Source organism: Hylobates moloch, unplaced genomic scaffold (genome assembly GCF_009828535.3).
Source record: "Hylobates moloch isolate HMO894 unplaced genomic scaffold, HMol_V3 SCAFFOLD_3, whole genome shotgun sequence".
Classification (NCBI taxonomy): domain Eukaryota; kingdom Metazoa; phylum Chordata; class Mammalia; order Primates; family Hylobatidae; genus Hylobates; species Hylobates moloch.
In genome coordinates, this window is record NW_026652278.1 from 17132439 (window position 1) to 17145292 (window position 12854).

At 38.2% G+C, this 12854-nt stretch overlaps 1 protein-coding gene across 3 annotated transcripts in view; it reads right to left on the bottom strand.

Moving 5' to 3' along the window:
* CCDC172 (coiled-coil domain containing 172) overlaps positions 1 to 1829 on the bottom strand; it is a 55655-nt gene extending 53826 nt beyond the window's left edge. For all 3 annotated transcript variants that reach the window (XM_058435753.1, XM_058435752.1, XM_058435751.1), the window contains exons 1-3: positions 1550 to 1829; positions 1209 to 1352; positions 911 to 996 (exon numbers count right to left, since the gene is read on the bottom strand). In XM_058435753.1, the coding sequence (XP_058291736.1) occupies positions 911 to 996; positions 1209 to 1287 (165 nt within the window). In that variant the 5' untranslated portion in view covers positions 1288 to 1352; positions 1550 to 1829. The remainder of the gene's footprint in view (positions 1 to 910; positions 997 to 1208; positions 1353 to 1549) is intronic.
* Between the last annotated feature and the right edge of the window lie 11025 nt (positions 1830 to 12854).

Here is a 12854-nt window from a genome sequence, read left to right on the forward strand (position 1 = left end):
TGTCTACTCCCGTCTTCCCAATCAGAACTCAGAAAGATTCTCCTAAAACTACCTTTTTTTTTTTTTTAAAGACAGGGTCTCGCTATGTTGCCCAGGCTGGCATTAAACTGAACAACTGTCTTCTTACCTTAGCCTCCTGAGTAACTGGAACTACAAGCATGTGCCACCATACTAGGCTACCTAAACCCACTTTTACTGCTCCCTGATCAGAAACTTGCAACGGTTTTCTGCTATTCCCAGATATCAGCCCTCTGCTTTGACTAGATTCCTTTCCCAATATGCACTGCACACATCTGCCTCCTCCTTCTGTCTGGAACGCTTTCCTCCTCCTACTTCCTTCTATTTGCCTCTTCAAAATTCTACCCATCCTTCAAGAAGCCATCAGACTCTCTTGCTTCTTTTTAAAATAACAGAACATTACAAACGCTGCAGGAAAGAGAGAAACGCTAACGGAAAAGGTATACTTCGGACGCAAGGCATGTCTAAAATGTGGTAGAGAATTTTAAAACTAAAGGCAGGGGCTTGTTTGAAATTTACATGCAATTGTTATATCAACATAGCACACGAATTATCATTCAGAATGTATATACTGCACCAACTGCTTATTAAATAAGTAGAATAATGATTCCCCTAATGACATTGTGCTCTTTTAAAACCTTAACCATCCCACAAAATGGACAATGAATTCTTCATTACCTTAGTTTATTTAGGGCAAATTCATATTGGAATTGAAGGTGTCACTGGATTCAGAACTTTAAACATCACCAGACAACATGGAACTCAAACAGCCAGCACAGAGTAATGTGCTTCCTACTTGAAGGACAACTGGTTAAACAGTGAAATATCCCCCAAAAGTCAAGTTAAGGCAGGCTTTTTCAAGTGATAATTAGTATGCTCTACATTTCAATACCTTAGAGTCCAGCTTGATTTTCTCTTCATTCAGCTTCTCCGTTGCTTTCTTAATTTTTTCACGACATCTGGTTATTTCCGACCTTACTGTAATAAAAATTAAATCTTTAAACACATCAATCTTTCTAAAGTCCCCATTTTGGTGGCGTCTGATAAGCCACCTTTCAGCTGTCTTTCCCTCAGCATGGCAAGCAAGCTCCCCTAACGGCTCTGACCACTGCCTTCGGGATTTCCTTCTGCTCCAAGCACCCAGCACCAGAAGACAAAAGGCCCCACGCAAACGACAGAAATACCCCGACCTTCTCGCATCAAACGGCGACTCTCCTCCGCCTGATGCTCGGTGAAGATGATGTGCTGAAACAGGGACTCCAAGTTCATCTCAGCGCCTGGCTCCTGCGATCCCTTTCTCTCCCTTCAATATTTTATAACCAACCCCGAGGATCCTGGAAAGCAGAATAACGAAGATGGATTCTTCTAGAACTATTCCCAGATAGACCCGTCTCCAGCTGTCTGTCGCCAGCCCAGCAAGAAGATGGAGCCCGACACCAGACGGAGTCTGAGGGGTCTGAGGGTCTAGGGACGCTGGCCGCTGCTGCCCCTTCCTGCCCTCAGCCTTTATTTCCCGTTACGGTTTACAAACCGGGCTTTTCTTTCTCACGCCCTAAGAGGGCAGTTTCAAGGTCTGCCTTTTTCCCTGGCGGAACCCCTGACTCAGGCCTCCGTCCCTCCCTGGGTTTGTTTTTCGCTTTGACGGCAAATAAAAATGGCTGCCAAGGCCTTGGCTTTTGAGGGCATCTGGGCAGCAGCCATTTCTGGAGTCAGCCTTTCAATCCCAGTCCTCTCTCATTTTAGGGGAAATGTCCTCAAGGTGCTCTGTCTTTCAGCAAAATGGTACGTGCCAACAAAACCCACGGCCAAAACCTTCCCTACGGCTAGAGCCAGTGCTTCAGGTCGTGCCTTGCCTGTGAGAACTTAAACTACGGCGGCTCATTGGGACCATCCCGTGGTGGGCAGGTTTGCCCTGGGCATGTGAACCCCAAAGGTCTTAGGCCCAATTGGAGTAGGGATGCCCGATATCCAAGGCGCAAACACTGAATATTATAAAGTACAAAGTAACTGTGATTCTAAATATAAACTTTTACAAAGTCTTATCCTTTGACGATGGCAAAGACTGCTATAAATGTGCAATGTCTGACATTCCACCTTAATCATTCCTTTGTAATCAGGGCATATCTTTTTTGTCTGCTTTAAAATTAATCATTGCCTTTTGTAATCAAGCTGCAGTAATATTAACACTTCAATATCTGCACAATATGTGTCAGAGACCAAAGTGGTTGCTAATTAAAGCTTAAACATGAAAGGCACCTTTGGGACTTTTGCGTGGGATTTTTTAAATCAAAAATTAAAATATTTTTAGTTTTAGTAGGTTGAAATATTGACATTATAATAAACATTTGACTTTATTTCTGAATGTAAAATTGGCATTGGTTGAACTTTAACAAGTAATTTGTTGTTAGAATGTATTTAAAATTAAGTAAGATAAACATTTGACTTTATTCCTGAATGTAAAATTGACATTGGTTGAACTTTAAAAAGTAATTTGTTAGAGTGTATTTAAAATTAAGTAAAATAAGGTAAATGTTAATTCTGTCACATCACAATAGGCTTAATTAATATTTCATTAATGCTGCAGTCTAATCAGTTATACATTTTAACCTATTTCAAATTTACGCCTTAATTTCCATCAAGCCATTGATGCATAAAACTTAATTCTTTGAGTTTATTTTAAAAGAATAAATACTGAAAAGTATACAAAGCAGAAAAGAACTGCCCATAATCATGTCATTTAGAAGTACATATTAACATTTTACCAATTCCCTTCCAGGTAACCCTCCTCATTCTTCATTTTTCCTTTATAAACTTGAAATTATTGTGAATCAGTAATAATAATAATTTGTTATTGATTATTTGCCAGGCACTATTTTGAACACTCTATATCCTTTTGAGATGATTTTTGCTATCACCTTCATAGCGTAGTTCAGAAAACTGAGGCACGGAACAATTAAGTATATTGCCATAGTTGTGTACCTCGTATAGGGCAGTGAGAACTGAAACCAAGAAATCTGGAATCAGAAGCCATGAATTTAATTTTGGATCCTGATCTTTTATCCTCTTATTACATCTCAGACATTTTACCATTTCATTAAAAACTCTTCATAAATATTTTTTATAACTTCATAATCCTCCACCATAGAGAGACGTGTAAAATTTAGATATACCAAAATAAATTTTACTCTTGTCTGTTCAAGGATGAAAACAAAGCTGAAATTGTGGTTTGAACCATTTTCTTTGAGCACTTGTTTGGAGGCCTATAAACTGTACCACAGTGGCCACCAAAGGAAAGGGCTTCCAGAAGATAAATTATATTACTAATTAATATCACTCCCTTCAGAATTATTTCCCATGGAATTGCACAAGGAACGTCCTCACAAGGAGGCTGGTTTTCAAAAGCATGCTGCTATTTAACGTTCCAATTTTATTAGTTGCACTCAAATTCACATGTATTATTTAACATGCTCTTTCTGTGCTGAAACTTGGCAGAGTAAAATCTGGGCAGCGTTTGGGGAGTGCAGTTGCCTCACTTACACAGGAGTATGGAAGAAAGAGCTGCTGGAAATTCAAGAAAGGGGGTATGGGGAGAAATGGCTTCTTCATCTTCTGCAGTCATCTTCTGCACATACCAGAATATTTTGGTGCTTTTAAATCCAAAGTTACAATCTTCTTAGAGATATCGTAACTATACACGTTAGCAGGAATTTTAAATTTTATTTTGTTTTTTGAAGCAAATATGATTTATATGAGCTCACAACTCAAAGTTTAAGTGTCCCATAATAATAAAAGTGACATATTAAGATAATTAAAAATACTGCTATTGTATATCTAGGTTTATTTATACATTTTCTGCAGTGTTAAGATAGTTTTTCTTATAGATATCCATGCTCATTACATCTTATAATGTTCAGGGCAAGAGCAGCATTACTTAAATTTATGCCAAATAAAAATGGTATACAATGTGGTAAAACTTGGGCATACAGTTTTCTGAAAATGTACCTTATAAGTCTAAAAAAAAAAGATGATTCATTCAACAACTGTTTAATGAGTTTCTGCTATTCATTCAACAGATATTATTGAGCATCTCCTATGTGCCATATTAGAGAAAAAACAACAAGATTTAATAAAACAGAGCTACATAAAAAAGTATTTTTCTTCCCCCGGATATTTCTAACCTCACTGGAGAATTATTATATTTTTTAGCATTTTGGCAGCCGTATAAACAACTGCCTTCAGATGTTTCAACAGATGTTCTTTAGAAGGAAGGCCAATTATTTGCATTATAATACACAGATATGATTCTCAGATCTAAACCTTCCATCTGTACATGTTTCATTGAATTGCATACCTATGGAATATAAAAGTTAAGATCACTCACTGTCTCTCACCCTCAGACTTTTGTTCCTAATAACACTAGCACCTGGGTTATTGAGCCATTGATAATTGCTTTGCTAGAAGGCCTTATATAAGGCTATATTGCTTTTGTGATTTAAAATGTATTTCCTCTCCTTTCCTAGATTGATGACTTCCCTAAGTTCTAAACCAGGCTTGCAAATACCCACTAGCCCAGGGGCATGTATATTGCAATGGAAATAAGAAAAGTCATTCATTTATTTTATGTTTTGTCTTTGGGCATCTGCCACAAAGAAAAAAATTATGTGGGTTCAACCAAGTTTAACAACCATTTATTGAGGATCTACTAAGTGTAAAATTCTCTGCTGGGTCCTATGGGGGATACAAAGTTGAAAAGATACAGACCCTACTCTCCTGGAGGTGATAGTCTACCAAATGGGACATAGTTTGCACAAATAACTCCAAGGCATGCTGTGTTTAAGAGCTTCACCCTTGTGCTATGGGAATATAGGAGAGGGAGTGAGAAGAAGTCTGACATGGGTGATCTAGGAAGACTATCAGTAGGATATAAAATATGAGCTGGGTTTTAAAGGAGAGTGGTACTTCAGCAAATATAAAGTAATGGAGAAAAATAGCAGAATGTTGGATGGGGTCAACAGTTGGATGATGTTTAACATGTTTATATATGTGTTGGAGGACTACATAATGTTTGTGATTGGGTAAGTGATGGGTCAGAGTTGTTTTATGCAGTCTATTCATGGCAGGAAGTTAGAAGCACTAAAAAGAAAGAGACTAACAGGTTGATTGGGTGCAGCAAACCACCATTGCACGTATATAGCTATGTAACAAACCTGCACGTTCTGCACTTGTATCCCAGAACTTAAAGTGTAATTTAAAAAATTAAAAAAGGAGAGACTAATATGTAGCATGTGTTGAATAGCTCACTGGCAAAGTCCATTCAGGGTTCTATAACAAAATGCCATAAACTAGATAGCTTAAAAACAATGGAAATGTATTACTCATAGTTCTGGGGGTCTATGAAGTCCAAGATCAAGGTGCCAGCGAATTCAGTGTCTGGTGAGGGCCCATTTCCTTGTTCATAGAAAGGGTCTTACTGTGTTTTCACATGGTAGGAGGAGCTAGCTAGCATTTTGCTGTCTCTTTTATAAGGACACCAGTCCTAATCATGAGGTCCCTGCCCTCACAATCTAATCACCTTCCAAAAGCCTCACTCCCAAATACCATCACCTTAAGAGTTAGGATTTCAGCATATGAATTTGGTGTGGGGGTGACACAAACGTTCAGGCTATAGCCCTTGCTATGAGACAATAACCATCTGAGACTTTGACATGTATTAATTCTTTTAATTGACCCAACAACCATAAGAGATTAATGCTTTTATTATTTTGGAGACTGAGGAGACATAGCCAAGTAACTTGTCTAAGGTCACATACAGTAGCTAGGAAGCAGCAGAATCAGAACTTGAATCCTGATGGTCTCTTAAGGCAAAGGCCTTAACCACTTCCCTTTACTGCCTCTAAATACTAGAGGCAGAAGAAAATAAGACTATTTAAGTAGCTGTGTTTTGTTTCAAGGTAGATACATTTTCAAAAAAATGCTTATTACCAACAAATTAATATTTTTTCTAAATAAATTTCAGACTTCTAGAATTTGGATTAGTAATGCAATGTATTTGTAATGAATTAAAATAAGATGTGATTTAAGGAAAAATAATTGAAACTGGGTTATGTCTTGTTATAAATGCTTATTCCGCCAACCATATATCTAATACATAAAGCTAAACATGCAATTCATATGCAAAATATTATATTTGTTTCCTAATATTTATATTTGTTTCCTGAGGCTGCTATAACAAAGTACCACAGCTGAGTGTTTTAGAACAGAAATTTATTCTCTCACAGCTCTGGAGACTGAAAGTCTAAAATCAAGGTGTCAGCTCAGCTGGTTCCCTGTGGGTGCTCTTGTGGAGAATCTATTCCTTGCCTCTCCCCAGCTTCTGGTGCTTGCTGGTCAACCCTAGCATTCTTTGGCTTATAGACAGTCACTCCTGTCTCAGAGTCTGTTGTCATTTGGAATTCTCCCTGTGTGTCTCTGTCTCTTTCTCTCTTCTCCTCTCTTTTTTTTTTTATTTGAGACGGGGTCTCGCTCTATCGCCCAGGCTGGAGTGCTGTGGCCCGATCTCAGCTCACTGCAAACTCCGCCTCCCGGGTTCACGCCATTCTCCTGCCTCAGCCTCCCGAGTAGCTGGGACTACAGGTGCCCGCCACCACGCCCGGCTTATTTTTTGTATTTTTAGTAGAGACAGGGTTTCACCGTGTTAGCCAGGATGGTCTGGATCTCCTGACCTTGTGATCTGCCTTCCTCGGCCTCCCAGAGTGCTGGGATTACAGGCATGAGCCACCATGCCTGGCCTCTTCTCCTCTTTTTATAAGGACCCCAGTCATATGGGATAAAGGGCCTACACTAATCCAGCATGACCTCATGTTAACTAATTATATCTGAAAATGACCCTATTTCCAAATACGGTCATGTTTGGATGTACTGGGACTGTTCAAGTTAGGACTTCAACATTTCTTTTGGGTGGACGTAAGTCAATCCATAACCAACCTGAAAAGATAAGCTGCAGGAGATAGCTATGATTTAAAACAAAATTTTAAGCAAGACTGATTTATTTCTGTTATGGTCAAAGCATTTTTAGTGATTTAAGGGACTGTAGAAAACATCTTGCACAATCCTTTTCTTTTATAGGTGTTAACATAAGGCCAGGGAGGTTGATAAATTTCCCCAGTGTTGTACATGCAGTTTATATCAGAGCTAGGTCTAGAACCCCCATCTATATTTTTTCTGTTCCAATGAAAGATATTTTTTGTTCACCAGTGGCTTTGAACCACTTCAATTAAAGTAACTCCTCTTTAGTCTGTTTCCTATAGTGAACTTTCTTATAAGAGTTTGAAGAGGGCGGGCACGGTGGCTCACGCCTGTAATCCCAGCACTTTGGGAGGCTGAGGCGGGCAGATCACGAGGTCAGGAGATCGAGACCATCCTGGATAACACGGTGAAACCCCTTCTCTACTAAAAATACAAAAAAAAAAAAAAAAAAAAAAAAAAAAAAAATAGCCGGGCATGGTGGCAGGTGCCTGTAGTCCCAGCTACTCGGGAGGCTGAGGCAGGAGAATGGCGTGAACCCAGGAGGCGGAGCTTGCAGTGAGCCTAGATTGCACCACTGCACTCCAGCCTGGGCCACAGAGCGAGACTTCATCTCAAAAAAAAAAAAAAAAAAAAAAGAGTTTGAAGAAACGGTATCATAATCAGGGTAAAGGGCGGCTTGGAACAGTTTATCTTCTGCAGGGACCCTTCCCCATTAAGGAGATTAGAGAGATGATAATATTACTAGACAGACAGATAGATAGAGATATTGAGAAACACACATGCATGCATACATATATACATATACATACATAGATACATACAAACATGTATGATAAAATGATATATAGATATAAATGCTTAAAAGCATCCATTTTATCATCAGTATTATACTTCTATGTAAAAATGAAGGTAAATGGTCAATTCTTAATCACTGATTAAGAAATCCAATTTTTTTTTTGGGTCATGAAATACATTGCATGAAGAAATTCCATTCACTTTAGGAATCATTAAATATCAAAATATTTGGAAGAAAAATCTGCAGTGTACCTGGTGAACTTGGATTTTACATTGTCAGAGCCCAGAGCCCAGCACGGGGGCCAGGAAGGCTATCTCAGGTACTATAGCCAAGAGAGTAGATTGTCAGCCCCAGAAAACAAAAATAAAACAAAACTTGGAAAACAAAATTCTCTACTGTGTATAATTAATTTATTTATTCAATAAATATTTATTGGGTATATACGATATGTACAGCAAGTAAGAATCTGGCATTACAAAGATAAATAAGACAAGGGGCTTAAAATCTAGTTGTTATCAAGTTGTAGCTTACATGACAATGAAGTGGTTTGAGATTATTATATAAGAATAATTAAAAGATAATTTTAAAATGGTTTGTTTTCTTACCATTACTTATTCTAGTCATTAAATAAGTAATGACATTTAATCATTATTTATCTACCTAATTAATACATGATTACTTACCCACTAAATTATTGACTCTTAGTTGTTGAGTAGATCTAAACTTAAACGAACAGTTAACATATTCTACTCTGTCTAATCGTGTATCACAATTTCTATGAATGAAGATTTCTATTAATTTAAGTGAATTAGTCATACCAACTATTTGGAAATTTGGGATAAATTGCAATATTTCTATTACTTTCTATGAATTATTTACAGTGACTGGAAAGTTTAAAAAAAATTTAATGTACATATACACATATGTGTGTAGACAGAATGAACCATAATTCTGTTTCTTAAAACACTTTGCTAAATTGCTCATTTATCAGGATAAAACTACTTTATGCTGTCAATGTTTGCAGTGACTTTAGTGGCTTTAATACAATAGTATTGCGTTATAAAAACCAGACACTGCCATTATTTTCCCGCCAGGATGTCATAGACAGTTCAAAATGTTTTATCATAGTTTACACGGCTCATAAACCTTATCTTTTATTTGACATTGCAGGTGTGCTGTTAATAGAATGTAGAAAACCCCTTAAGAAGCTTAAAGGAAATAATTAATTAGCATTTAGATAAAAGAGCTCACTAAGAAACATTTTAAACAGAAAGTAAGCTGATTATTTCATAGTTTAATAGTAAGCAGTTCTGGAAAAGAATTAAATGGAATGAATAAAAAGTAGAAGGAATTGAAATTATCTGAAGACATATAAGTAAATTTTGCAAAATTCTAGAATTACTGAATAAATGTATATGTCATCATTTGAAATTTGACCATCTTATAATTTTGTGCTTGTTATATTTCATTATTTTGCTTACAAAATGTGTACATGCACAGGTTTCTTATACCATTAGACAATCTACCCTTTACCATTTCCTTTTTCAAGATGTTAACACAGAAAAAAAAAAGAAGGAAATGAGCTGAGATCCCACACTGTTTTGTACCATAGCCTCAAGTGAATAAATGCAAGGATTGTGCATGAAGGATCCAAACACTCATAAAAAAGATTCATGGTGTTATTCTTAGAAGAAATTAATAAAACCTAAGAGAACTTGTCAGAAAAATGTCCTAAAGATGATTTTATTTCAGTAATTGTTGTATTTTAAATGCTTTCATTTTCTTTTGTGATGTCTTTCATCTTACTTACAGTTATTATTACTCATAAAATATGATATTTTGGTCCAGAAGGCTGTAACTGTAAATGAGACATAATATTCTCATCTAGGAGTAGATAAGGGGATTCAAATCTCCTGCTTCACCATGTAAGCTGCTTACCACAGATGTCAGAAAGCTAGTTTCCACTTCCTTTAAGTGCCAGCTGTGATGTTTAATGTAACCAGCCAGACACCCTTTCTTTCTTTTTTTCAGTCTCAGCATCTGATTGGCAGCCTGTCTCAGTGGTTTATAAGATGGATTAGGAATTCCATGCTTTGGCAGTTGTGTTAGGGCTTGAGGGTGAGTCTGTGAGGAGTGACCACAAACATCATTTAGTGTTCATTGAAGATCTACTTGTGCCAGCTCCTGTGCCACAACAATGAACAAGGTAAATGAGCTCTCAGAACTCAAAGAGCCTGCAGGGGCAACAGAAAACAAGGCTTTTTAGTTCATTCTCACGCTGCTAATAAAAACATACCTGAGACTGGGTAATTTATAAAGGAACGAGATTTAAGTAACTCACAGTTCAGCATGACTAGAAAGGCCTCATGAAACTTACAATCGTGGTGGAAGGGGAAGCAAACACGTCCTTCTTCATATAGTGGCAGGGAGAAGAAGAACGAGTGACCAGCCTAGGGGAAAGCCCCTTATCAAATCATCAGACCTACTGAGAAGTCACTTACTATCACAAGAATAACATGAGAGTAACCACCCCCATGATTCAATTGTCTCTACCTGGTCCCTCCCATGACGCATGGGGATTGTGGGAACTATAATTCAAGATGATATTTGGGTGGGGACACAGCCAAACCACATCATTCTGCCCCTGGCACCTCCCAAATCTCATGTCCTCACATTCATTAATTCACACTCATTAATTCAATACAAATGGAGTAAGTGTAGGTATGAATATAACAGCATAGAAAGGAGACCTGCTGTGAATGATGTTAACAACACACTTAGGCTTCACAGTCTCTCAGGCTGGAAGAACTTGGCATCTGCAGAGCAGAGAGTAAGCCAGTGGAATTAGAGCACAGAAAGCGTTGTCAAAGGGGTCAGATCATGCAGGGCCTAGAAGGCAAAAGGAGTTTGGATTTATCCAAATGTAGTGGAGGCCCCTAAAAGGGTTGCTTCTTCTTAAGAATAAGAAAATGACAACTGTGCACTGCTCCCTTGGTGGAAGAGTGGCTGCACATCTCGGTGGACTGGCTGGAGTGTGTCCACCTGGGTCCAGGGCTCATCCTTGGTGGAAGAGTGGCTGCACATCTCAGTGGACTGGCTGGAGTGTGTCCACCTGGGTCCGGGGCTCATCCTTGGTGGAAGAGTGGCTGCACATCTCAGTGGACTGGCTGGAGTGTTTCCACCTGGGTCCAGGGCTCATTTGGCTGATAACTAGCTATGTGACCTAGAACAAGTCATTGACTCTCTTTCTCCCTTATTTTACTTGTTTTCAAATGGGGATAGGAGAGGTAGAGTAAAAGAAAGGGAGTGAATAGGAGAGAGGAAAGAAAAAAAATAAAAACAATACTTACAGATGGAAATTTCAGATAGTAAATTAGAAAAAAAAAAAAAACCCCAAAACTAAAAATTTAGTAATCAAATCCTTTAAGCAAGGAGTCGTCTCACTTCACTCTCTGGAAAAGCTCCAGACAGGACACAGAAAAGAATCTAGAAATGTATGATGATCATTGCCTTCAGTTAAGAATCATTATCAGGGTCTTAGGGAAGAAAAATTCAAGATTTCTGCCAGAATTCTCTCTATGTCTTTCAGATTTCATTGTATGTAAGTGTGTACACAGTAGAAATTCACTGTACACCCATTCTACCTGTAAATATATTGAAATGCTCCCACACAGATTGGCAAATAATTGCTTCCCAGTCCTCCAAGACCAACCCTTATCACTCTGGCTGTTCTACCTCCACCACCAGGCAGAACTACCTACAGTCTGGCATCTAACTGGCTAATGCCTGGCTTAAAAAAAGGCCTCTGCTCAGTGTCAGTTTTGACTGCTCAGTGCCTAGGTCTATAGATGTATTAGCGTCTTATGGCTGCTGTAACAAATCACCAACTTAAAATAATACAAATGTGTGATCTCACAGTTATGCAGGTCAGAAGTCTGAAATAGGTCTTCGTAAGCTAAAATCAAGCCACTGCTAGTCTTTCTGGAGGCTCTGAGAGGCAATTCCTTTCCTTGCCTTTTCCAGATTGTAAAAGCTGCCCACATCCCTTAGCTCCTGGCCTCTTCCTTCTTCTTTAAGCCAGCAATGTAGCACCCTCAAATCTCTCTGCTGCTCTGACACTCCCACTTCCCTCTTAGAAAGACCCTAATGATCCCATTGGGCCCACCCAGATAATCCAGGATAATCTTGCCATCTCAAAATCCTTAATTTAATCACATCTTCAAAGTCCCTCTTGCCAGGTAAGGTGACATATTCACAGGTTCCAGGGATTAAGATGTAGATATCTTTGGGGACCATTATTCTGTCTACCACAGTGGTTACATACTTTAAATATTGTATCTGAGTATATACAATAAACCGCACAGAATTCTCATAAAAGTGTGTCACAGTCAAAAGGTGAAATATGAAAGGAAAGAATCTGAGTCATATAGAAAAAACATTAAAAATAGGTCCATGTCTCAAGAACTTTCTGGAACACTATAGACCTTTAATTCCCTCCTCTACTTTAGTAGTTACCAGTACCAAATGGACGAAATAGTTCAAAAGAGAAAAGAGTTGGGGCAAGACAGAAAAGAGGAAGAAATGGAAGTATCACTTGTAAGTCCCAATCTTCTGTCAGTACTCCAGAGAAGAGGATAGAGGATATAGATCCTGGCAAGGACAAGAAGAGATTCCAGAATCTATCCAAATGATCCCAGGGAGGACAAGAAAACACTCCAGAAACTGAGAGTGAGTTTGTATTAGGTAATCACTAAAACTTCCAGAGTCAATTGTCTCCTAATCTAGAATATTAAAGGAAAAGAATGTGAAAAAAATGATCAAAGGAATTAGTGACAATTTGAATGTCCTCTGCAATTAAATGCCCATGGGATTGATTTGATGAGGTTTGGAGATAGCTAATCTAACATAGTTTATCAGCTCTTGGAGGGCAGTGAGTTCTCTGCTGAGACTCATCATATTTGATGGGTCTTTGTATATCAAACAGTGGTGTGTATGTAATGGGAGTAAATATCCT